Genomic DNA, 23,873 nt, shown 5'->3' with positions numbered 1-23,873 from the left:
CCAGAGCTCGATAACGGCCGCGATATAGGCGTCGATAGTGCCCCTCGTAAGCAGAGATCCTTCGGCAAGGTCTGCTGCAGCCGGCGCAAGGGCCGTGGGTGGCACGTAGCCCTCGCGGTCGTCTGCAAGCAGCTCGGCGGCCTCGGCCAGGGGGACCTCTAGGGCTTCGGCTAGGCTTTCGGCCTCTGCCAGGGCCGCGGCCTCGAGCTGCTCCTGTTCGAGCTGCCGCCGTAACTGTACAGCCTTTCCTTTGCCCTTGCCCTTACCCCGTGCCCGTGGTTTCTTTTGCGGCGGGGCAACGCGTCGTAAGAGGATATCCTCTTTGAGCCACGCTGCTAGCTTGTCTGGGGTTACGAGCTCGCCGTCGGGCCAGCTATAAAGTGAGCCGTCTGCCGCAGCCCGAGGCGTACGGCACCAGGCCTATAAGTTCTCGTCTGTTAGCCGCCCATGGGACTCTACGTAAAAAAAAGAGACAAGGGCAAAGGGGAAAAGAGAGGGCGGCGGCCGGGGGAACGCGCCTTCCACTCCCGCTACTTCGCAGCATAACTCCGTGCCGTGTTCGCCGGCTGTTCGTCCTTCTTCGCCTGAAGGCCCGCCCTCCGGGCGGCACGGGCACGCTCGTCTGCGGCCGTGTACGAGTCGTCTGCGGCCATCTCGGTCGATCAAGGCCGTTCTACGTGGTGTTTGTTTCCTGTCTGGGGCCTGATAAGTTGCGGGGAACTTATCAAATGCACTTATCAGGCGCCGCGCACACGATTTCACGGGCCGCTTTTTGCAGGGGATAAGTCGTCACGTGGTCTGAGCGAATTACGACGTAATTGCGGGCACCATCGATAAGCAAGTTGGCCAGACAAGCGAGCGTCGCACTTTTCTTAACATTCTAGATAGAAACCATTATAAAAATATAACAAACTATTCAATGAATTAAAACTACTTATTATACTCTTCCCCAGATGCCTCAACCACTACCTGACAGGTCCTTGCGTTATGTCCAGTCTTGCCGCATCTTCCACAGCGCCTTTCCCTCGGTCACGCCGAACTTCCCCGACCACCGCTTCTCGACGATTCGGCCACTACCTGCGTATCAACATCCATCTGATCAATTAGTTCCTGACCTTCCCCTACTGTCAGTACCCCTCCTTTCTGTAATCGGGTTCTTTTTGCCCTGCGGCGTCGGCTTAGTGCCTCAATTTCCCGTCGAAGTTCTTGGTTCTCAGCAGTCAATAAGGTAACCTTATGATATATTTTAGTTGCTGCCTTTGCAAGAGACTTTGATGCTCCTATAATTGACTCTGGGGAGCTACTCTTATGCCGTCTAATTCGTCTTTCGAGGAATTCAGACTGAGATTCCACCTCGCGGACTGTCTTTGGTGTCTTTGAAACCCACAAGGTGGATGCGCTAGCCTCCTCCTCAACAGGTGTTGAAGTCCGTAGCTGCACATCAAGCTTTGATATCACACTTTCGGGGTTAAGAGGAACAAGCCCGGCTCCTCTAAAACCGCCTTTGATGTTACTCTCTGTCATAGTGGCTTGGAATGCGGCGTGAAAGGCCAGAAAGAACTCGGTCTTGGAAATATAGGTTACAGACTTTCTGATAAATTGCTCGATTTCTCGACCATAGGCCTTTTTAAGCGGCCCAAAGCACCCAACATCAAGTGGCTGCAGTAGATGAGACGAATGAGGCGGCATACAGAGCGTGATAATTTTCTTCTCCTGGCAATATAGCTCGAAGTCAACGGAGTGGTGACTTTCGTGGCCGTCGAGAATTAGAAGACGATGGGTACCAACTAATCGGTTAGTTGTACATCGTTCAAAGTGCTTTAGCCACTTGAGGCCCGTGTCGTTATACGTCCAGCCATTTTGGGTCGTTATAATAGCCCAATCGCGCGGGAGGTTGCATTCTTGATACCAGTTGCTAAGATGATTTTGGCCCGCAACCACGATAAACGGCTCGATCGCCCAGCCTGCCGTATTAATCGCCTGGATTACTGTAACCCATTCCCGGTTTCCAGGCTGTACTGATTTAGGTCGTCCATGCCTTTCAGCACATGTAACAACCATGCCGCTTGAGATAACACCCATCATAAAGCCAGTCTCGTCAAAGTTCCAGATATCATCTGATTGGATACCATATTTCGCAATTGTGTTCTGTACGAGCTTAAACCAATCACGAATAACGGTCGGATCTTCACATTTGGCCCTCTTATAGTCATATCTCCGCTGAAAACGTATCTTGAGCAATGGTTGTCGCTTGACGAAGTTCATAGCCCAGCGCGTGCCGACGCGTGGCGCGTCGCGGGCATCAAGCAGTCGATTGGCCATTTGTTCAACACCACTCAATCGCGGGGGATATCCTCGTGAGTCTAGGTCGACGATGAACTCAAGAAGAGTATCTTCTTCTAGATTCGATAGCTTTCGTGAGTTGGGCATGGTATCGCGTCGAGATTGAATCCCTTGCTGGCGGCGACGTAGCCTATGCTCATTAACCTGATAGATATTTGCAGCTCGTCGGGTGCTTAGTTTTGGGTTATTTGAAGGGCTTGAAGGGCAAGAAGAGTATTTGCCTCAGTATCAGACTGTGGCATAGTTTATGGTTGAGAATCAATTGATTAAATGATAAGTAAGATGTAGGTGGGAAAAGTGCGACGCTCGCTTGTCTGCGACGCTCGCTTATCATGTACGTTATACTTTTTTTTAATTCCTTTTTATTCTTATAGACTCAAGCCTTAATTATTACAATTTTATTAATAGCTTAATAAAAATATATAAATCTTTATACTGTATAGTATAATAGTATAATATAAAGATATATATAAAGATAGTTACTCTCTCTATTTCTCTATAATTAAACCCTTAGTATTATAAAATTGAACAATGTGGCGTAATATACATCAACATTGGTACGGTACAGTAGGGTAAGAAGTGACTTGAAATGTCTTGACTATCATCAGAGAAGTCCTCTTTCCATAACGCCAGATATCTGCCAGCCTTCCCAGGATTGTAGGGAAACGAAAGAAAGTCAGTCCGAGTAATAATAGTCATAGTCACAATCATTAATAATGTCTCTGCAGCTAGTCGGCCCATCGTCGTCATCCCAATAGCCCCTTTCGTAAGAATACTCCGCCCTCCTAAATATCTTGTCGCCGTCTCGCAAATTCTGGAAATTGCACCGCCCCGGAATCGCTCTCTCAACAATTCGAGTTGCCTCGGTCATTTGATTGGTATCCGCGACGACCTTGATGTCGTTGGGGATAGCTTGGCTTATGTACTCCAAAATAGGTGTCAGCCACGCTATCCACTTCTCTTTCACGCCATCCGAATCGACCATACCTAATTCGTATGGAGTTGAAGGTTCCGGCTGCTCGACAATTATTCCCAGTATCGAGAGGTTACTGAAAAGCTTGTCCCAGATTTTCGGATTCATATGGAAGTCGTCGCGATAACAAAGCCCCTCGGATCTCAAGACCAGGATCATTTTACGGAAGTGCTCCCTTGTCTCGAGACTGAACAGGCTTGCCAGATAAGCTTCGCCGTCGTCGCAAATGTCCACCGTAAAAGTAATGCTCCTGTATAGCATTGGCTTGATTTCATCTGTGATCTGGCGGCACACAAGAAGGAGTCCAGGTAAGGCATCCGGACGACTTGAAGACGCCTCGATATCGTGCAACATTGGTGACCCAGGCAAGCCCCCGTCATCAGCATCCACTATGTCTGATGAGTGGTCTTCAGGAGCCTCTTCAGGAACCTCTTCAGTGCCATGAGTCTCTTGCTCGGATTGAAAACCGTCACCTTCTCCACAGACCAAAGAGCACATATCTTGGCGTACAACAGCACGAAAGTTGAGTGGAATGCACAATTCATAGATTTGCCGGCGAATTTCTTCCGGTATGGCAAGGAACAGGCTGGAGTTCGAGGGAGTGGGGTGGAGCATGATTACACGTATAAACTCTCATTCAATTTAAAAGAAAGTTATACCAGAGACAAGCATGAATACTTAATGGTCATCTCGGGCCTGAGTTGTATAAGAGGCGAAGATAGCGTCGAGGACGATTTGGTCGGCTTCCCGTAGTTGATGACATGCAACGGTAATGTCAGTGATTGGTCAGTGGAGACGTCATTCACTCGTATGAGCCGTGTCTTGTGTGGCGTTTCGAGAGGGGAAAATATGGAGCAAAAGCACTAGACGATGATTGCTCAGAAACAGGAGGCGCAGTGCGTTTTTAATTTATGTATCTACATTCTTGAGAAGAATGCTCGACACACCAACTCCGCTTAGGTTAAATTGAATCGCTAGTGATTCTGCTAGTTAAAAACAGTACGGCTGTCAGGAGTGCAAAGTACCCCTATGTAGATCCGGGAATTGTTGGGACTTCTATCACCGCATAAATTAGGTGGGGCTGAATGTACCTTTCATTTGATGTCCTCTGGTTGGCTAGACCCCCTGTCCGGTACGCAAGTGTAGGCTTATGACGCTCAAAGAGATATGGCGGGCCAGATTAGCTACAGTTAGTATACCAGCAATATAGATATCTACTCTCTTATAACGCAGGGAGTAGAGTATTAGTCTGGGCGGATTCGTATTTTGATGTTCTAACTCATGCAATAACAAGAAAACCCACAGACATTGAATGACAATTAACAGGTCTCCCTCCTTTTCGGCTTAGCTTTTTGGAATGCTGCGCTAGGCCCTATATGAATTAGCGGTGATACGCTTCTGAAAATGGATGGATCTTGACCACGAAATTCATGATTGGCTGAGTGACGGCCCCACATATCCAAAAACGGCCACAGCTTGACCGCTAAATTCTGATTGGCTGCAAAGCTTGGGGCCGACGACGAGTTCAGCAACTTCCAAGACGAATATACCAACAACAAGCTAGAAGGTCTTATAAAAATATAAATAAGTTGAGTCTAAAGGCTATAGTGTATGTATTTATATAATGGTAATAAGATTTATACTACATTTAGTGTCCAGTCTGAGTGGGTAAAAAATCGATATTTGGGTCAGCTAGTTCTAATGTGCTAAAGTAGTCCTTGATGTCCTTGAGCACTTGGGCCTTTAGCTGATGGACAAATCGAAAGTGTGACTCGATGCCAGCGCCGGGCCGAACGGCTGCTTTGTAGCCTTCATGGATGAGAAAGTTACATATCTCGGGTATTGTCTATCTCTGATAACGCCCTAATCCACAGTGCCCTCAGATATCTTCGAGATCATCCTGCCTTTCTGGATATTCAAACTCCGCCAAGCCTAGAGTCCATATACATAGCCTTCTTAACATTTCCGAAGCAACAACACCGCCTAGTTCCAATGGCCGACTCAACCATAAAGCTACATCCTCCTCATCGTAGGAATATGGAAGGCCCTCATCATCATCCCCGCAATGCTCACTTACCTCTTGCAACAGATCTTCCTCATAATACCGGGCTCCACAACTAATAAAACCAATGATGCTGTCGCATAATAGATGCCTCTCATAAGTGCATCTTCCCCCTGGCTCCAGTGTCCATTCTCCCTGGCTACTCATCCTCCACCTGGCGCAAAATAAGTATGGTAAATTGCAAAGCTCGCAGCCAGTTGATGGAGTGAAGCCCTCGTCATAGAACATTTCGCCTAATCCTTTGACGAGCTCGATGGCCCCTCCCCTATTGCACTGCCTGAGTGTGTGACAAATATGCGCGCCGCGCAAGCCACGTCCCGCACAGAAAGAACATCGCCCTTTCAACCAGTCAAGAGCAGCCCTCCAATTACGTACCTCCAGATCGTCACTCTGTTGTCTTTGACATTTCAAGTCGATTGTCCGATCGTTATGCTCTGCCACTCGCCCCTTTGACCGTCGGAAGTCATACGCCACGACTAGCTGATCTAGCACATAGACGAGTCTCGACATCCAGTAATCATCGGGAGACAGTATACGCTGTTCCAACCATTGCCTGGCCTGACTTTCCAATGTTAGGTCGAGATTTTCGTGATCAAGAGTCGTTTTTGTCAAGACTTTCCCCAGTATCTGATTATCATATGCGCATAGAGCTGCGATCATTCTGCGGACAACTGGTGTGTTCTCACAATAGCCGTCGTAGTTAGATGTGGCATCACGACTTTCCATTAAATCTGCTTCCTGGCTACCAGCATCTTCCTCGTACACCTTTCGCCTGATCAGCTCTCCATGTCTCATCTCGCCACAAACCAGCCAGCCGTGCCCACACATACTGCACGCTCCCCGTGTGTCGTAGTACCGCGGGATCTTCAAAGTAATTAACCAGCTCAAGATACGCTTAGCGTGCTTACTAGCAGGCCATTCCTCGCAGTTTTCTAGTCCATGATCGGGTTCGCGTTCACCCTTGTTTATGAAACAAAGCTCACAACCGACGAATTTCCAATCTTCGGTAGTTTTATGGATCCAGCTAAGCCGATCGTTGAGGTCCAGAAATGGAGCTGCCGTGAAGGGTTGATTGCTAACGACCCTGTCGGAATCGCCCGACACAACGATCTCCACTTCATTTTTGTCCAGCGGCCGGATCTCGACTTGTTTACTTTCAAGATAGGAGACTATCATCTCATATTCCTGGGCTGCCATGGAGTTTCCAAAGTCACACATATGACCGAACATGTGAGTTGTAGACTCCTTCTGTGAGCTATCTGTCAAATTTGCCATGGAAGACAATAGCTCCGCGAATCGATTAGGTCTTCTCTTCACCGGGGTTTGGTATAATGTGGTTGTGGCACGGCGTTTGAGTGAGCTCTGAACCTGCCGGTCCCTCTTCGAGGGCATGGCACTAGATAACGATACCGTCGGAGAAGACTGAGGCGGTGACTGAAACGGATTGTCGTGAGATTGGTCGTCGAAATCCACTGCATCTGGTGTGGTATGTTCTTGTCTGCCTGAACTTGTTCCGACGCGCATCGACGGAGATACACATCTGCTAGGCATATGCAAGAACTCATGCCAACGAACCGACACCCATTCGTAGCGTTCGAGCAATTGGGGTTGCAAATGCGTCGGGAAAGCTCCATCGAGCCCATATGTTCTTGCTCGTTGTAGTGGGCGATGGCCGCTCGACCAAGCAAAAGTAACCCCGCGATCCGCCTTATCCGTCCGGTCGTCGAATCGGTTGAAAGGCTGGCTTACCTCCCGAACATGCCTATCAGTGATACCGATACAAAGCTGTCGCAAGAGTCGCAGGTTGACGCCTTGGTCCCAGACCTCGTGCGTGAATCGCTTGACTATTCTGGTGAGGCGCTCGGTGGACCAACATTGGCTGTCACTATTTGGTCTAGTCCTGAAAAAATATGGCGAGCATTCGTTCGTGTAGGGTTCGTGCTCTCGGGCAAGCATGTCCACGAAAGGACGGATATACACAAGATATGTATATAGTAACTGTCCGACCTGAAAGGGAAAGAATCGGGCAACGATGAACTCTCTGTTTGTTGAACGCTTTGCCTTGTGACTGCGAGTGACATAGATCATGAAGCCATTGTATACGTAGAAACTTCGCTCAGCAGTTCCATGATTGCGAACCCGGACTTCCAGTAAGTCTGGTGAGCGAGGCTGACCACCGCATGTCATGAGCATAAGATCGGCTAAGATCTCGCGCAATGCTTCTTCCTTTTTCAAAAATGCAAGGATAGCACCATGATGCCATTTTCCTTTGCGCGAGAGTGGGCTTGCTTGACTGGTGCAAGCTTTCAACGATAGCTCCAAATACGCTTCTGTCAGATCGTTCTTCGGATGACTAACGAATGAGAATCCGTGTGTCGTATTCGAGATGTCGTCTTTCACATAAGAAAGGTCACAGGGAGGTTTCCATCCATACATCAATTGCCCAGAAAGAGTTTCCGCCCGCTCTAAAAGCGTCATTGGGAGACGTCGGAACTGTTCCATATGGACCGAGATTTCGTCTTTGTATGACACAGTCTGGCTATCATCGCTCCATCTGAGAAGGAACGCGGGCGTCTCTGAGCCAGCTATTGCCCTTCCGTATGCGAGGAGCGAGAAGAGTTCTTCGAATGGCGACTGTGATCCGAGAACTAGGTATTCCAGCCTTGTTTTCTGTAGCAGTAGAACCTGGCCTGTCCGAGGACGTCGTGTGATTCCAAGGGTAGCATAACCTCGTGCTGGTAAGGCATACTCAAGGAACAGAAGTCGTTGAATGTATATCAATGCCGCAAGGTTAGACGTATACGACCTGGCCGGGAGAAAGCTGTTGAGATCGGCTGTGAATCCAAGAATCCCACTAAAATATACCAACAGGGTCGACGCCGGTCGCCCATCTATGACTTCTTCGGTACTGAACTCCATAATCAGTCCGAATAGCAGTTCCAACACTTCTTCGACCAATGGTTATGTCATCCCATCCGATTCTCCTAGCGTACGAGTCTCCACTTTGTGATCGTCAATGTCGTCTTGCTCAAGTGTTTCGTCATCTTCGTATTCACTATTTCCATCATCCACGTCGTCGTTTTCCGAGCCCTCAAACCCCAATGTGGCATCACTTTCATATCCACTCGAGATTTTGTCGTCATTGTGCCTCTCTTCATCATTGCTCTCTTCATCTAACTCATCTTCAATGTCAGTCGTGGTAGATGACTTGATTAATGTCCAGAAGCCCTCAACCGAGGTGTTACACTGCTTCCAAATCTCGTGGTTCCACAATGCCGATATTAGACGAATATGTGCTTTCTTGAGCCGTATGCCGGCTTGACGCCGTCGGATGTCTGCAGGTAGGTTGAAGGCTCGAAAGACCATGGCAATAAACCTTTTAAGCACTCGAATGTACTGCTTCCTGCTAGCGGCCTTCCCCACAAAAGTGAAGGGCTTGGCGTAGCAGACGTGGGGTCGTACGCTACGTAGCCAACATAACAGGCTCCTGCTTGTTGTCCGCGCCGTCTGCTCGCAGCGGTCCATCACGGCGTCTACCGCAGCGATGAGATTAGCGATTCTGCTTTCATCACCAGCAGAACTGATTATCTGCCGTTCGGATCCGATATAACTAGACAGGCCCATGTTTGCTGCCAATACCAGTCCTTGGCGTGAAGTCGTAGACGATGGCACAACAGTTAGATTTTTAAGTAGGTTTCGGTCAAACCCACGGAATGTTTGCTCCCAGCCGGTCCTCTCAAGCCAGGGAATGTTGTGTTTTGGGGACCGCTGTTCATGCCAGTTCCATCCGGTAGGTCCATTTCTTTTAAGAGTCTCTGTCTTCCCTGCTCTCGCTCAAAGATGTCCTTGAGATGGTCGTGAGCTTCCTTACCACCGACTGGTCTGACTGAGGACCCGCCGTATTCAACAATCCAGTAACGTCCTCCAGGAGGACTCTTGGTCCACGCTTGCAAGAACGCAGGCTCGTACATGGCTTTTCTTCGGACCCCTAGTCGAAGCCTCTCCTCCTCATGGTTTGAGGCCACATGACGAGAGATCACTTGGGAGCTCGCCGCGCGCTCAGTACAGAATTTGCATATATATCCATGAACGAGACACAAGTCCGGATCGTAGGGTAAGCCGTCCTTTCGAACACGAGCTTCAGATGGATCCCGTAATTCTTGGGTGCTGGCGCTCAAGAAACGGGTTAATTGACGGCGGTCCGCAGCAGTCACTTTGTGTTTTCTCCGAAGATGCTCGCTAACTTGAGCCGGATCAGAAGCGAGAGCGAAGCGACAAGTATCGTGGCAGCATATGAGAACTCGAGCACGAGATTCGATGGATAGCTTCAGTCGAGAGAGCAGCGTATCATCAGCCATTATGGCTTCTATGTCAAGTGCACAACCAGTACAGTATTGCAGAATCGCGGTATCGAAGTGGCCAAGGACTGTCAGGCGAGTTGCGCGAGTGATTATCAGCTTGGGGTTTCCTCCTGTGATAGGGAAAGTTGGAAAGGGGGACATGCCACCAGATCATCCTTATTACAGTCATTACAATTAAGTTTTCAGGCGCACCCCCTACAGCATAGAAGACAGGGAACTCAGCTTTTGTATCACAATGATTGGTGGAGTGAGGAGAGTGCACGGACCAGGATTTCTTGTATTCGAACCCAGGCACAAGAGGTTGGAAAAGAGTGGTGCACGGGCCACAAAAACTTGTAATGAATGTCATTACCAGTGGTAATTGGTACAGTAGGCTAGGCGGCGCGCGATCAGTCGTTCTAGTCCCTTACCAAGACAGGAGAGCAGTGAGATGGGTCGCCATGCTCGTGGTTCGGTAAGGTCTCTCCGTCCCGGTTTCGCGATCATGACCACCTCCGCCTCCTTGAATGGTTTTGGATGATGGCCTATGGTAAGGCATCTTTCGAAGAGACGACGGACGTGTGTACCGATAATATGCCATACTGCTTCAAGAAGTTTGACTGTGATGTTGTCTGACCCTGGGGATGTATTGCCTGTGTAACAAGTCGCATATTGCGCCTCCTCCAGAGAGATTTCTGGAGAGAATGGGATCGATCTAGGTGGGAATACTGGCGTCCATGCGTTTGCGATGTCGTCCTCCGCAGTTCTTCGTTCAAGGGTAGCCTGTCGGAGTGCGTTGGCTTTACCCATCTGGCTTTCGTACACGACGTTATCGACCTGTAGAGGTGGCGGCTGGAAGGCTCCTGGGAACTTTAGCCACCGGACAGCTTTGAAAACATCGCTACTGCTGGAGAAGCCATCGATGAGGTTACGCCAATAGCGCCTCTTGGCCCGACGGACCACACGATGAAAGCCTCTTTTGGCGATCTGAACATCCTGGTTGAAGCCGAGCAGGTAGCTTCTTCTGATGGCTCGAAAAGCAGCCGCGGCGTCGGTTTGAGAGTAGACTGTTTGTTTGTTTTTTTTGTTTGTTTGTATATTTTTCGTCTGGGTGGCTGTAACGAAGCCAGATCTCCTACTGGAGCAAAAGACGTGCTGAGCTAGCTAGGTACAGGGAAACCCCGCTTCCTTCACCATCCAGCATACCAATGGCACAAAAGGTGCTGTATTTCTCAAGCCCGTCACCCGTCAGCGGGTTCGGGGGCAATCTACTGTCGAGCTTTTTCCACCGACCAGAATTCTCTCACGCATCACTACATCTGCTGACGCAGTCCACAATCTCCAGTAACCAAGTTGTAGCTCGTAGTCGACTGTCGTGGCGGCAGGGAAAAACCTTGGGAAGGAATCAGAGGCCGGCGGTGCGGCTTGCCTTCAAAGGGGAAAAACCCATCGCAATCGGCGTCGTTGATCGGGAGGATGTCGCTACCGATGCCACGGGCACCGTCCTCCGATATCTAAGGCGTTCTGGTTCTGAGGTGCCGCCATTAGATCCGACAAAGGTGTTGTCAGAGAAGGTGAACTCTCCAAAATTCCTTCTCTGAAAACTGCTGTTAGGGAGCCGATGGCGTCCCCGCAGTATTGTGTGGCCGAGTAGCCCGTAGAAAATCCCGCTCCTAACAGTGCACTAACAGTGCGTGCCAAGAAAGAATTTTTACAGGGGAGAGTTGTTGAGAGTAGACTTCCATCTGCAAATATCTAGTGTAGGGTAGTGGTTCGGGAAGATCTGGATTTTCCCTCGAGATTAGGCGATCACATGATGCATATGTCAATTATTTCAACTTTAGAAATGTGTGATTTGATTTGATTGAAAGGAAGAATTCGATGATTTGATTGATTTGATTGGGGTGATTGATTGATTGAGTTGAGATACGATGAGCGCTGAGAGTATGGGAGCCTATCTTTATCCAAACCTCGACTTAAACTCGACCCGATAGCTCAAGGAGGTGCCAAAATATCGAGGCTAACTCCATCCTCACTCGCAATCTCAATAGAAGAACTGTCTCTTCTCCCCCCATCGTCTGCGCCTGTCAGACGACAACGATCCCCGCCATCTCCGCCATCCCCGTCTTCCCCGTCTTCTTGAAACTCCACTGCGTTTCCAACAAAAGAAGGAATCAACACCCTCGGCATTGTCTCAACAGGTGGGGGCAACGGAATAATGTTCTTCCTATTAATCCAATCTGGCGTGCAGAGTATTTTCTCGTCCACCATCCTATACAACTGAGTGGCCCTCAACCCTGCGCAGAGGGCAGCATACGTCACGGACGCGCGTCTTCGATTAGTGGTAGGCGCTTTTAAAACCATTTTCCTCACCAGTGGGAGCATTGCAGCAAGGAATGTGACAGCAAGACATGTCACGGGTATAGCAATGAGGGAGGAATAAGATATCGCTGTGACATCACCCGTCAACATGACAAAGTCCGCAGACCCGGGAAAGAGGTCACCGTTCGCGGATTCGAGGATGTTGCTCATTCCTGCTTGTGGGCCCAAAAGTGCAGTCTCGCGGAATACTTCACGGGAGTTAAGATAAGCTGCGAGGACCAGCCTGTCAAGGTCGTCTTTTAGCGTCGAGGACGCACAGTCCAGGAGTCCTGTCCACCCAATACCAGCGACAGATTTAAGGGCCGCAGGTCCAGCTGATAGGATTATTTTAGTAAGTACGGGAATGGAGAATTTGCCCATGACAATTATGCGCAGGCCCTTGGGGAGAGGCGTTTTTTTGATGCCGTCTACAGATGTACAGGTTTTGTGTAGGCAGAGGAGGGATTCTTCCCAGCAGGACATGGCTGGGCGACCGGATTTGACGCGGTATCCCAAGAACCCCTCAGTTTCTGAATTGAACGGCTCGGTAAGGTACCATGGATCTGTACTGGCCGTGATACTCCCGGCGTGTGCGAGTTGGGGGATCAGGGCAAATGAGCGGTTCGTGATCGTCAGGTCCTCGTCCGAGGGGTGGTATTCAATTCCCATGCTTGGCTGGGTCCACAACGCGGTCATGTTGTCGGTTGGGTCTAACAGGATTGGCTCCACGGGGTCGAGGTCGAATGGAACGTATCCGTTAAACCGCGCTGGGTCTGCAATGTCTGGGACAGGACGGAGCCAATTATATTCGGTAATGCAGGATCCCTGGACTTTATGCGAGAACTCCAAAGGGGCTTGCAACCCGAACTCCCTTGCAGTGATGGTGTACCGGTAATCGTACCGCTGCCGTGGGTGGGTCGCATTGCTACCCGGCAATGTCGTCTTCACTGTATCGACGTTCTTCCTCGCAGTCACGTCCTTAAACGCCTCTGTGCTCCCTAGTGCACGCAATATGGCGGGGGCGTTCAGCCGATCGATGCGGATGCTTGATGACGATGCGATGTCTTCGAGCTCGGGGAGGAAGACGGATTTTGGGTGGACTGGCGCAGCAGGGCCAAGGGACATGGCGTTGGGAATGAATATCGATGCGGCAATTCCGCCGAAAGCGATGATCACGGAGAGGAGGAAGAGGATGATGCCGTGGAATTTCTCTGGTCGGGACACTCGCCCGTTTCCGCCGTTAATGGTGGCCTGACAGAGGAAGGCCCCCATCGTGGTTATGGCTGTCCAGGGGTTGCTCGAGTTCCAGAAGGCGACTAAAGCGACATAGCGTGCGCGACCCGCATCAGCGTCCCGGAGCGCGTGGAAGAGGAGAACAAGGTTGGCCAAGAACTGCCATAGGCTCGCGAAGATGATTTGGATGAGGATGGAGTAGGCGGCGATGAGGATGGGGAAGTTGGAGGATTTTATGGAGATGGCCGGGACGCCGCCGGCTTTCGTGGGTAGAGTGAAGAGGGTGCCGAGGCTGTAGGTGTTTGAGGGGGGGTTAGTGTAGACGTCCATGAGCTTTATGTTTTCTATGAACGCGATGAAGCAACGCAGGAAGTTTATCGGCGAGGAAGACTATTTGGACGAGGACGGAGGATTTATGGCGATGGCCGGGACGCCTCCGGTCTTGGTTTGGTGGGGGGCGGGAAGGGAGCTGGTGTGGACGCCCATGAGCTTTAGGTTACCTATGAACCAGATGAAGCGACTAATCGACAGGGAAAGACCAGTCCTAGCCTCATCCCTCAGGCCCTGCGGGCCGGAGGCTATGATAAGGCAGAGACCCTTTGTTAAGGCGAGAGGGCGCCTCTTTTTAAGCCGCCGGAATCAATCACCACCAGAGCGTTTGAGCAGCCCGTCAGCCGCTGGCCAGCAGCTCCCAAATCAGGCCTAAGGCTTGCCGTTTTGAGCTATGCACGGTCTCTTTTTGCTGGTCTGCACAGGCATCTAATCTCCACGGTGAGAAGCCTCAAAAGCCCCTTCAGCCCATCAGAAGCAACAAAATTGTGTCGCATAATGTACACTAACCACATGAGATATTCAGCCGGCTAGTTGCCCTAAGCTGGCGATGGAACTGGCCCGACCTGGCATCTGGACAGCTGCCGTTTGTGGGATAGTGCATATCATAATTGTTGGGAGAAGGCTATGATGATGGGAAATATTTACTGGATTGACTATAAACTGTGTATCTACGGAGTGACTAGTTGAAGCGCTTTGGGTGCTCTATCTATATGATAAAGAGTGGCCTTATTCCCATAGCAATCGCAGGCGACAGTACGGAGTAGGCAGCTGGGTGGTAGTAATGGATTAGTGTGATATCGATGTGATAGTGGCACATCTGCCCTCCTGTGCAAGGATTAGTCAAACACGACAGAAGGGCTCAGGCAGGAAGCGTTGGCTCAAACTAGATGGACGCGGGGTCATGCTGTTCTCTATCTATATGCCTGGTATCCCGCAAGTGCCTCGTTATTATTAACTGACGAATTCTTGAATAATTATGAGCCCAACCGTTGGCATAATGAATCCGACAGGGTCTGTGTCGACTGCGTTGATGCTCTGTTTTCAGTGCCGCGGCAAGTGTATCCACCTCCGCAACCACGTGTGAATATTAATAAGAGAACAGTGAATTGGGTGGGTACATGAGAGAGCTGGTTGAAGCACAATTAACCGAATATATCGCGCGGATGTTAGCGTGCGGCTGGGGGCTACAAATATCGTGGGATTCGGAGAAAGCCTTGGGGTTTTCGCGCTATGAGCGGGAGCTGAATATCTGTCTCAGCCACAACTGAGGATGTTGAAAAGGCCGGAACACCGTAGTATGAAACATAGGACTAGGCTAGGGAACATAGCTGAGCCTAGAGCCGAGCCTAGTCAGCCCTCGATAACGCCTTATGAAAAAGTGAAAAAGTGAAGAAGGCAGCTGAGCCTACTGTGGTATTTCGACGAAATACAACAAATCTGGCCCGTGCACGTTGCCGGGTCGTCCGGGCGGTCAATAGGCGGACAGGTACCCGTCCTTCTAAAATGGGGAAAAAAGTGGAAAACGGGGACGACTGCATTTTTAACTACACGCGAAGGGATCAGAAGAATCATCGTTGTTTGGGAGAAAATTCGTGGTGGAGACTGCCCGTCATGGCGGACCCAATAGGGGCCGAGATCGTAGTGGAGCAGGATGACGCCCCCTTTTCGACGCCAAAGAGACCAAGTCGAATGGTGAGGCCAACGAGCAAGGTCCGAGACACCGCGCGACAATTGGAAGACACGGCCAAAGAATCGCGAAAAACTACCCGGCAGACGACGCGAAATGTACCGGCCGAAGAACAGATCGACCGACCGACCGAAACCCGAAAGAGTAGCGGCAGTGGCAGCAGCAGCGATGGAAGGGCAATGCTGCAGAAGGCGCTGGATCTCTTGGCGGAGTCGCGCAGGGAGACCAAGAGGCTGCAGGAAGCGCTGAGGGAACAGATGGAGATGACCAAGGAACTCAAGGAAGCTGTTGCAAAGCAGGAAGAGACAGTGCACGAGATGGGCAAGCAGATGGTAGAGATCAAGGATCAGATGACCGAGGAGCTGCAGCGCGTCCGCGAGCAGCTCGAAACTATCGCTACAAATGCAGTGGACGGGCCTCAACGATCATATGCTGACGTCACACGACTGACACCGTTCTTACCCCACAACGATTCGAGGACCTTAGCCGCTCCTCCGAACCCCACAGACGTGCTCTACTGCACGATTGACGTTTCGAGCCTAGGAGAAGATGAGGCTAGGCTCTCAGCCGGGACGATCCGAGCGACAGTGGAGAACCAAGTCCGATCCGAACTAGACAATCCCACGTGGCGATGCCGAGCGGTGACTAAGGACCCAAAGAATCCCCACCGTGTCAGGATCACCTGCAGGGACGAGAGCGAGCATGAGATTGTGAAACGCGCAGCGGAAACAAAACTGGCCACAGGAGCCCGTATCCTACGAGACGACCTGTACCCTATCAGAGTGGATAATGTCAGCCGTATTGCGGTGCTGAACGAGAGGAACGAAGTCCGAACTGAGATCACCGAGATGCTCGGCCGAGAAAATGACACCGATGTCGCAAAGGTAGCATGGCTCAGCAAGAGAGACGTCCCCAAGGCGTACGGCTCGATGGTTGTATACCTTAAAAAACGTTCAGAAGCTAGGCGATTTATTAACGAAGGATTCTTTGTGGCTGGAGGAGAATCCGGTACTACAAAGGCGTTTGAACGTCGTGACCGCCCCAAGCAATGTTACAATTGCCAACAGATCACGAGCCATAAGGCCTACCAATGCGACAGACCACAAGTCTGTGGCAGATGCGCGCAAGAAGGCCATCACCACAGTGCATGCACAGAAACGCTTCCGAAATGTATCCCATGCGGCGGCCCCCACGAGTCATACAGCAGAAACTGTCGGAAGCTCTATCCATCGCAGCATGAATAGCATATTCCGATTGTTTCAACTGAATGTCAGAAAGCAAGGACCGGTACATGATAGTTTAATGAACGACAAGGACATTAAGGATGCAACCGTATTAGCCATCCAAGAACCCCAAGCACGGAGGATTCAGGGTAGGCTATTAACAATACCGATGGGGCACCACAAATGGGTCAAGATGGTGCCTACGACAGAGAGGGAAGGTAGATGGGTGATTCGGAGTATGCTTTGGGTGAACAAGGAGGTGGAAGCCGAGCAGGTGCCGATAGACTCCCCAGACGTGACGGCAGCGGTTGTTCGGCTGCCAGATCGTCTGGTCTTCACGGCGTCTATCTACGTGCCGGGGGGGGACGGCCAAGCTCTACAAGACATATGCGCTAAGCTTCGTAAAGCTATTAAAGAGGTGAGACAGAGATCGGGGAGAGCGGTAGATCTGGTCATTGCTGGCGACTTTAACCGCCACGACCAGATGTGGGGCGGAGACGATATATCAGTGGAGAGACAGGGCGAGGCGGATCCGATCATTGACTTGATGAACGATTTCATGCTTAGGAACCTCCTTCGCCGGGGCACAAAGACATGGCAAAGCGGAGACTACGAAACAACCATTGACTTGGTTCTGGCGTCCGAGGAGCTTGCGGACACAAACATCAAATGCGCGATACATGGTACGGAGCACGGGTCGGACCATCGCACGATAGAGACGGTGTTCGACATTTCAGTCCCGGTACCGAAACAGGAAGAAAGACTTCTGTTCAAGAATGCATCCTGGAAGGAGATCAATAGTAGGATTGTGGAGACGCTGAGAGTTAGGCCAGTGGGAAGCACGGTGCAGCAGAAAACGGACAGGTTGATGTCGGCTGTGCTAGAAGCAGTCCGAGCACTGACACCCAGAGCCAAACCGTCGCCATACGCAAAGCGGTGGTGGACCCATGACCTCACACAGCTGCGGCATATATACACATACTGGAGAAATCGAGCTCGAGCCGTAAGGCGTGCGGGGCAGGATGCTAAAGGTCTGGAAAATACGGCAAAGGCTGCGGCGAAGCAGTATCACGATGCCATCCGACAACGCAAGAACAATCATTGGAAGGAGTTTCTGGCGGATAACGATAATATCTGGAAAGCAGCCAAGTACATGAAGTCTGGGGATGAGGCAGCTTTTGGGAAGTACCGCAGCTCGTCAAAGCAGACGGAACAGCAACAACGAGCCATAAAGAGCAAGCCGAAGAACTGCTAGCCAAGTTCTTCCCGCCATTGCCAGACACTATCGAAGACGAAGGACCGCGACAACAGAGAGCCCCAGTAACGATGCCCGACCTGACTTTGGAAGAAGTGGAACGTCAACTGTGGGCGACAAAATCATGGAAGGCACCAGGAGAAGATGGACTACCAGCGATCGTCTGGAAGCAAGTCTGGCCGTCAGTGAAACACGACGTCCTCGCCATCTTTCAGGCATCACTGGAGGAAGGCGTGATACCAGACCAGTGGAGACATGCTCGAATCATCCCACTCAAGAAGCCAGGTAAAGATGATTACACGATTGCGAAAGCGTGGAGACCAATCTCGCTTCTCGCTACGCTGGGTAAGGTGTTAGAGTCGGTAGTTGCTGAGAGGATCTCCCACGCGGTAGAGACTTACGGACTTCTCCCGACCAACCATTTCGGTGCACGGAAGCAACGATCAGCGGAGCAAGCCCTCGTACTTCTACAAGAGCACATCTTCTCGGCTTGGCGTTCACGCCATGTCGTGAGCCTCGTCAGTTTCGACGTGAAAGGCGCATACAATGGTGTGTGCAAAGAGAGGTTGCTGCAGCGGATGAAGGCGAGAGGGATCCCCGAGGGTCTCTTGCGCTGGATCGATGCCTTTTGTTCAGAGCGGACTGCAACCATTGTAATTAATGGCCAAAGTTCTGAAAGCCGACCTCTACCACAAGCAGGACTTCCGCAGGGTTCGCCCCTATCGCCGATACTGTTTCTATTCTTCAATGCAGATCTAGTGCAAACTCAGATCGATAAGAATGGTGGGGCTATTGCATTTGTCGATGACTACACTGCGTGGGTATCGGGACCGACAGCCCAGAGCAACCGGAGAGGAATACAAGCAATAATTGACAAAGCTCTCGACTGGGAGAGACGCAGCGGCGCGACATTTGAGGCGGAAAAGACGGCGATCATACATTTCACCAGGTACACAGGCAGAGTAGACTCAGAACCATTTACTATTAAGGGTGAGAGAGTCTTTCCGAAGGATCAGGTCAAGATCTTGGGGGTCATCATGGACTCACGGCTTCACTACAAGCAACACATCGCAAGGGCAGCAACGAAGGGTTTAGGAGCTGCGATGGAACTGAAACGGCTGAAGGGAATGGCTCCCTCGACAACGAGGCAGCTTTTTACAGCCATGGTAGCCCCTGTGGTGGACTATGCCTCCAACGTCTGGATGCATGCGTGCAAAACAGCATCGGCGTATGCGATCCATCGAGTACAAAGGATAGGAGCACAAGCAACCATAGGATCCTTTACAAGTGTGGCGACAGGAGTGGCCGAAGCTGAAGCCCACATAGCGCCCATCCAAGAAAGGTTCTGGAGACGAGCAAGCAAGCTATGGGTAGACATACACACGCTGCCGCGGACCAACCCGATCCGGAATCTCCTACGAGGAATCAAAGCCTTCAGACGCTTCATATCTCCACTCAGGCGTATCGCGGATATATGCAGAGAGTTACCGAAGGATACCATGGAAGTCATTCAGCCATTCACCCTCGCTCCGTGGGAGGCACGCCTACAAGCCATACTGGATAGTCAAGGAGAGGAAGAAGAAAACAAGATCAAAGAGTTAGCCAAAGCAGGATGGGCGGTCAGGATAGCGACAAGCAGCTCCGCGCGAAATGATCTGGTCGGCATGGGAGGAACTACCAGAATCCCTATATCCGTAACAAGAACCGGCAAGATCAGCGAAACCTTTTCGGCCACCCTGGGTACGAGGGAAGAACACAACCCCTACACAGCCGAACTAGCAGCGATTGCTCATGGCCTCGGCTGTCTGCCAGAGATGAAGTATCGAGTTATTGTGATCTTGACGAGTAACAGATCTGCAGCCCAGGCTATAGGTAACCCACGCCAGCAGTCAGGCCAAGGGCACATCCGAGAGATATATGATGCTGTAGAGAAGCTCCGAGGAAACGGCAACAGAGTCAATATCATCTGGCTATCCTCTAATAGTGAGCTCAACATTCAAAAGACAGCCAAGATGTCGGCCCGTCATGCAACGGAGCCGTACATGACGCCGCAGAGAGGAATGACCAAAGCGAAGACTACAATTCTCAATCGAGCGAGGGCAGATCTACGAACGGAAAGGAAGCTACCAGATGGAGTTGGCAGGCATTCTAGGAAGGTCGACTCAGCTCTGCCCGGTAAACATACCCGCCTGCTATACGACCAATTATCATGGAAGGAAGCCAGCGTGCTGGCGCAGCTTAGAACCGGAATGGCGCGACTGAACGGCTATCTATATCAGATCTGGGCAGCACCGACGGATGAGTGCCCATGTAGGCGGGCAAAGGAAACGGTAGAGCATTTCCTCTTTCGATGCGTTAAATGGACGACACAACGCAAAGAGATGTTTCAGAGTATAAATGAGAAACGCGGCAACCTCTCCTTTCATCTGGGAGGTAAGGCAGCATCAGACGGTCAGGAATGGAAGCCAGACATGGACGCGGTGCGGGCCACGATCAGGTTCGCGATCGCTACAGGTCGCTTGGAACGGAGATGACGGGAACACTACTAACCTAGTAACATTTTATCAACACTAACCGATAACCTATGACGCCCTCAAATAGTCAACAGCAGGCACCGCTTCAGCCGCCGAAGATAGGAAACTGAACACTTGGAGGAATTGGGCTTCAAGTTGACCTGCTACTACTAACAATCACGAGGACTAAGAAGAAAAGCAATGACTAGACTGGAAGGAACAAGGTGAGAATTGTATGGGCTTGGCGAGAGCAAGGCAATAACTAGCGAAGTGTATGTACCTTTAGCTTCAGAGCCCATTAGGCGTTGGCCTACCGGGCGTAATAGACTTGTATTGTATACTTATCAGGCCCCAGACAGGAAACAAACACCACGTAGAAAGGCCTTGATCGACCGAGATGGCCGCAGACGACTCGTACACGGCCGCAGACGAGCGTGCCCGTGCCGCCCGGAGGGCGGGCCTTCAGGCGAAGAAGGACGAACAGCCGGCGAACACGGCACGGAGTTATGCTGCGAAGTAGCGGGAGTGGAAGGCGCGTTCCCCCGGCCGCCGCCCTCTCTTTTCCCCTTTGCCCTTGTCTCTTTTTTTTACGTAGAGTCCCATGGGCGGCTAACAGACGAGAACTTATAGGCCTGGTGCCGTACGCCTCGGGCTGCGGCAGACGGCTCACTTTATAGCTGGCCCGACGGCGAGCTCGTAACCCCAGACAAGCTAGCAGCGTGGCTCAAAGAGGATATCCTCTTACGACGGCGTTGCCCCGCCGCAAAAGAAACCACGGGCACGGGGTAAGGGCAAAGGCAAAGGAAAGGCTGTACAGTTACGGCGGCAGCTCGAACAGGAGCAGCTCGAGGCCGCGGCCCTGGCAGAGGCCGAAAGCCTAGCCGAAGCCCTAGAGGTCCCCCTGGCCGAGGCCGCCGAGCTGCTTGCAGACGACCGCGAGGGCTACGTGCCACCCACGGCCCTTGCGCCGGCTGCAGCAGACCTTGCCGAAGGATCTCTGCTTACGAGGGGCACTATCGACGCCTATATCGCGGCCGTTATCGAGCTCTGGCGGCTCCAGGTAGCCCACGGCAACGCAAACACGGAAAATCCCCGGGGCGCCGCCGTACGAGGCTTCCTTGAGCAACGCGGCCGGCAGCGGGGGAAGCACGACCCGCGCCTCCTTTAAAGACCGCGGGACTGACGGGATCCAGGCCGGCTATTCACCCGACGAATGGCTCCGGGTCCAGGATCTCCTTCTCAGCGGGGCCGCATACATGCCGCAAAACCTCCGTACGCGAGTTGACCTCCTATTCGGCCACTACTACCTCTTACGGGGGGAAAACCGCCGTAAGATGGAGCTTGCAGACCTGTCTCTACTCGACTATCCGTCTTCAGAAGGCCCGACCCCCTGTGGCTGCCTCGTTACCCTTTTGCAAGACGGTAAGCTAAACAAGACGGCAAAGAAAGAGTTCATGGGTGCCCTCCGGCATAAGGACCCCTTGTTCTGTACGCAAGGGGCCTTAGCACAGCTCTTCTTCTGGCGCTGGCACGTCGCCGGCGAGCCGTCCCCGTCTTTCCGGCGCCGCCAGGACTGGTATCGGATCAAGGTTCTTGTCGGACGGGACCGCGAGCAGGAGCTCTCGTACCCGACGCAGCTACAAGAGACCTGGCGTATCTTCGGTGCTGCTGGCCTTATGGCGTCAAAGAAGACGCACCTCCCGCGCAGGGTAGGCGCCCAGGACGCGGAGACTCACGGCACGTCACTCGCCCAGATCTCGCAGGCCGGCCGCTGGAACCAGAGCGTGCTCTGCCAGGCCTATCTTACGCATCTACCGCGCCAGTTCATGCGTATTGTCGCCGGCTTCTCGGCGTCACCCGGGGACTACTTCCTCGCGCGTGCGGCCCACGAGCCCCCGTACGTCTTACAAAAAGCAGCTCTGGCCGTGGATCGAGGAGTGGGAGCCTCGCTTTGAGGCTCGCGCGCGCCGGCAATGCTGGGCAGAAGGTGGCCTCGACGACGACGACCTAGCCGCCGACGGCTTCCTTAAGCTTATGCGGCGCCTGCGTATAGTACTGTTACAGGACCTGGCTGTATTGCAGCCTCGCTATCCGTCGCTACCCTTCTTCGCCTACGCCCCTTTTAACGGGCCCGAATGGGATGAGTTCGCCGTCGCCGTTCGCTCTGACGCGGTAGGGGCTACGGAACCGTTAAGCCTGCTCGTACAACGCGCGTTGCCAGAGCTTAGCGGTGTGTTAGAGAGCACACGCGAAGCCGTCTTACAGAATAGCCAGCGGCTGGCCATCCGGCTAGAGGCCCGGCTAGAAGGAATTCAGGGCGGCCTCGATGCCCTCCTCCAAGGCAAGGTCCCTGTCACCTTTACCGGCCACTTTGGAGCCGGGCCAGCAGTGTCGCTGGCGCCGGCGCCGGCGCCGTCGACAGCCCCTACCTTGAACTTCAATACGGCTCCGGCTCCGGCTCCAGAGCCTCCAGTACCAGGTATGCCCGTCGTTGCAGCCCTGGCCAAGGTCTTTACAGTGTGGGATGTCTGGAAGGAATGGGAGGAAGGGATTGCAGGTCAGCCGGCCGTACGGGTGCTAGAAGAGACGTGAGGAAGCCGCTGGCGCCCGGGGAATGGGATCAGGGTGCAGTTCTGTCGCCGGAAGGTGATCTGGGACGAGCTCTTGGCCCGCACGGCGTCCGGCAAGAGCGAGGAGGAGGCAGTTGCAGAGCTAGAGCTCTTACGCGCTGGCCGGAGCTTGAACCGGCTCGTCGACGAGCTCAAACAGCGCCGCCAGCGGGGCCAGGGCCAGGGCCGGATACGGGTACAGGTAGGGACCCCCGTGCCCGATGACCCAGGCCCGGGACCAAGGCCGACTCGGGGCCAGGGCCATCGGGGGCGCTGGGCTCGGCTAGGGAGGAGGCGGACCGCCCCTCGTCGACGGTAAGCTGGCCGTCAGGTAGGATCTTTATATATTTATAGCGGTAACTAGTCCGTATCTATCTATCTATCTAGAAGGCGTATTTTTTTATTAAACTTTTTTTTTTTTTTTTTTTTTTTCTTTTTAAAAAAAAAAAAAAAAAAAAAAAAAATATTAAGGAGCAGCAGGATCAGCGCATTGCTATGTCGTAGTCCTTGCAGCGAAGCCTGGCCCCCCAGCCGCTGCACACGCAAATATCTCAGCGCCCGCTCGTCAATACAGCGTCGCTCTTGAACCAAACGGACCGCCAGAGCGTAGCAATCCTCCAGCCCTGGAATTGCATCGATTTGGCTCCTAACCGTCGAGATATTCGCGTGCGCGGCGCCGGGCACTTATCAGATGGTAGTTGTGTAATCACATACGATTTCCCGAAATTACTCCGCAAAACGACCCCACGATAAGTTCTGCTTATCATGTACGTTATTTCTTTACAGTTATACTTAATATATGAAATAACGTATATGATAAGCGAGTTGTCACGGGTCAGGCTCGGGAATACAGGTGAACAGGGAACGCTTTAGGCGGATAGGTTCTATTGCTACGGATAGGCACTGCCGGCAGGTCAGGCTCTATTGACAAGACGTAGCTC

At 52.0% G+C, this 23,873-nt stretch overlaps 5 protein-coding genes across 5 annotated transcripts; 1 reads left to right on the top strand and 4 right to left on the bottom strand.

Annotated features, from left to right (window-relative positions):
- Positions 1-3,019: 3,019 nt before the first annotated feature.
- Positions 3,020-3,931, bottom strand: FOXG_19371 (uncharacterized protein; the record flags this gene model as incomplete). Its single annotated transcript, XM_018399584.1, has 1 exon — positions 3,020-3,931. The coding sequence occupies one exon, from the start codon at positions 3,929-3,931 to the stop codon at positions 3,020-3,022; it is 912 nt and encodes a 303-aa protein (XP_018242736.1).
- A 1,264-nt stretch (positions 3,932-5,195) lies between these two features.
- FOXG_06737 (uncharacterized protein) lies at positions 5,196-9,002 on the bottom strand (the record flags this gene model as incomplete). Its single annotated transcript, XM_018385398.1, has 2 exons — positions 5,196-8,326; positions 8,372-9,002. 2 exons carry the CDS (start codon positions 9,000-9,002, stop codon positions 5,196-5,198), a joined length of 3,762 nt encoding a protein of 1,253 aa, XP_018242735.1.
- A 53-nt stretch (positions 9,003-9,055) lies between these two features.
- FOXG_06736 (uncharacterized protein) lies at positions 9,056-9,736 on the bottom strand (the record flags this gene model as incomplete). The annotated part of the gene is made up of 1 exon (XM_018385397.1): positions 9,056-9,736. One exon carries the CDS (start codon positions 9,734-9,736, stop codon positions 9,056-9,058), a length of 681 nt encoding a protein of 226 aa, XP_018242734.1.
- Positions 9,737-10,087: 351 nt separating this feature from the next.
- On the bottom strand, positions 10,088-13,642 carry FOXG_06735 (uncharacterized protein; the record flags this gene model as incomplete). The annotated part of the gene is made up of 2 exons (XM_018385396.1): positions 10,088-10,785; positions 11,755-13,642. The coding sequence occupies 2 exons, from the start codon at positions 13,640-13,642 to the stop codon at positions 10,088-10,090; spliced, it is 2,586 nt and encodes an 861-aa protein (XP_018242733.1).
- Positions 13,643-20,720: 7,078 nt separating this feature from the next.
- Positions 20,721-22,915, top strand: FOXG_06734 (uncharacterized protein; the record flags this gene model as incomplete). The annotated part of the gene is made up of 5 exons (XM_018385395.1): positions 20,721-20,839; positions 20,954-20,963; positions 21,039-21,428; positions 21,517-22,158; positions 22,241-22,915. 5 exons carry the CDS (start codon positions 20,721-20,723, stop codon positions 22,913-22,915), a joined length of 1,836 nt encoding a protein of 611 aa, XP_018242732.1.
- Positions 22,916-23,873: the final 958 nt, after the last annotated feature.

This window comes from Fusarium oxysporum, chromosome 3 (genome assembly GCF_000149955.1).
Source record: "Fusarium oxysporum f. sp. lycopersici 4287 chromosome 3, whole genome shotgun sequence".
NCBI lineage: Eukaryota > Fungi > Ascomycota > Sordariomycetes > Hypocreales > Nectriaceae > Fusarium > Fusarium oxysporum.
Note: the sequence above shows the minus strand (reverse complement) of the source record. Positions and strands in the feature narration are given on the sequence as shown.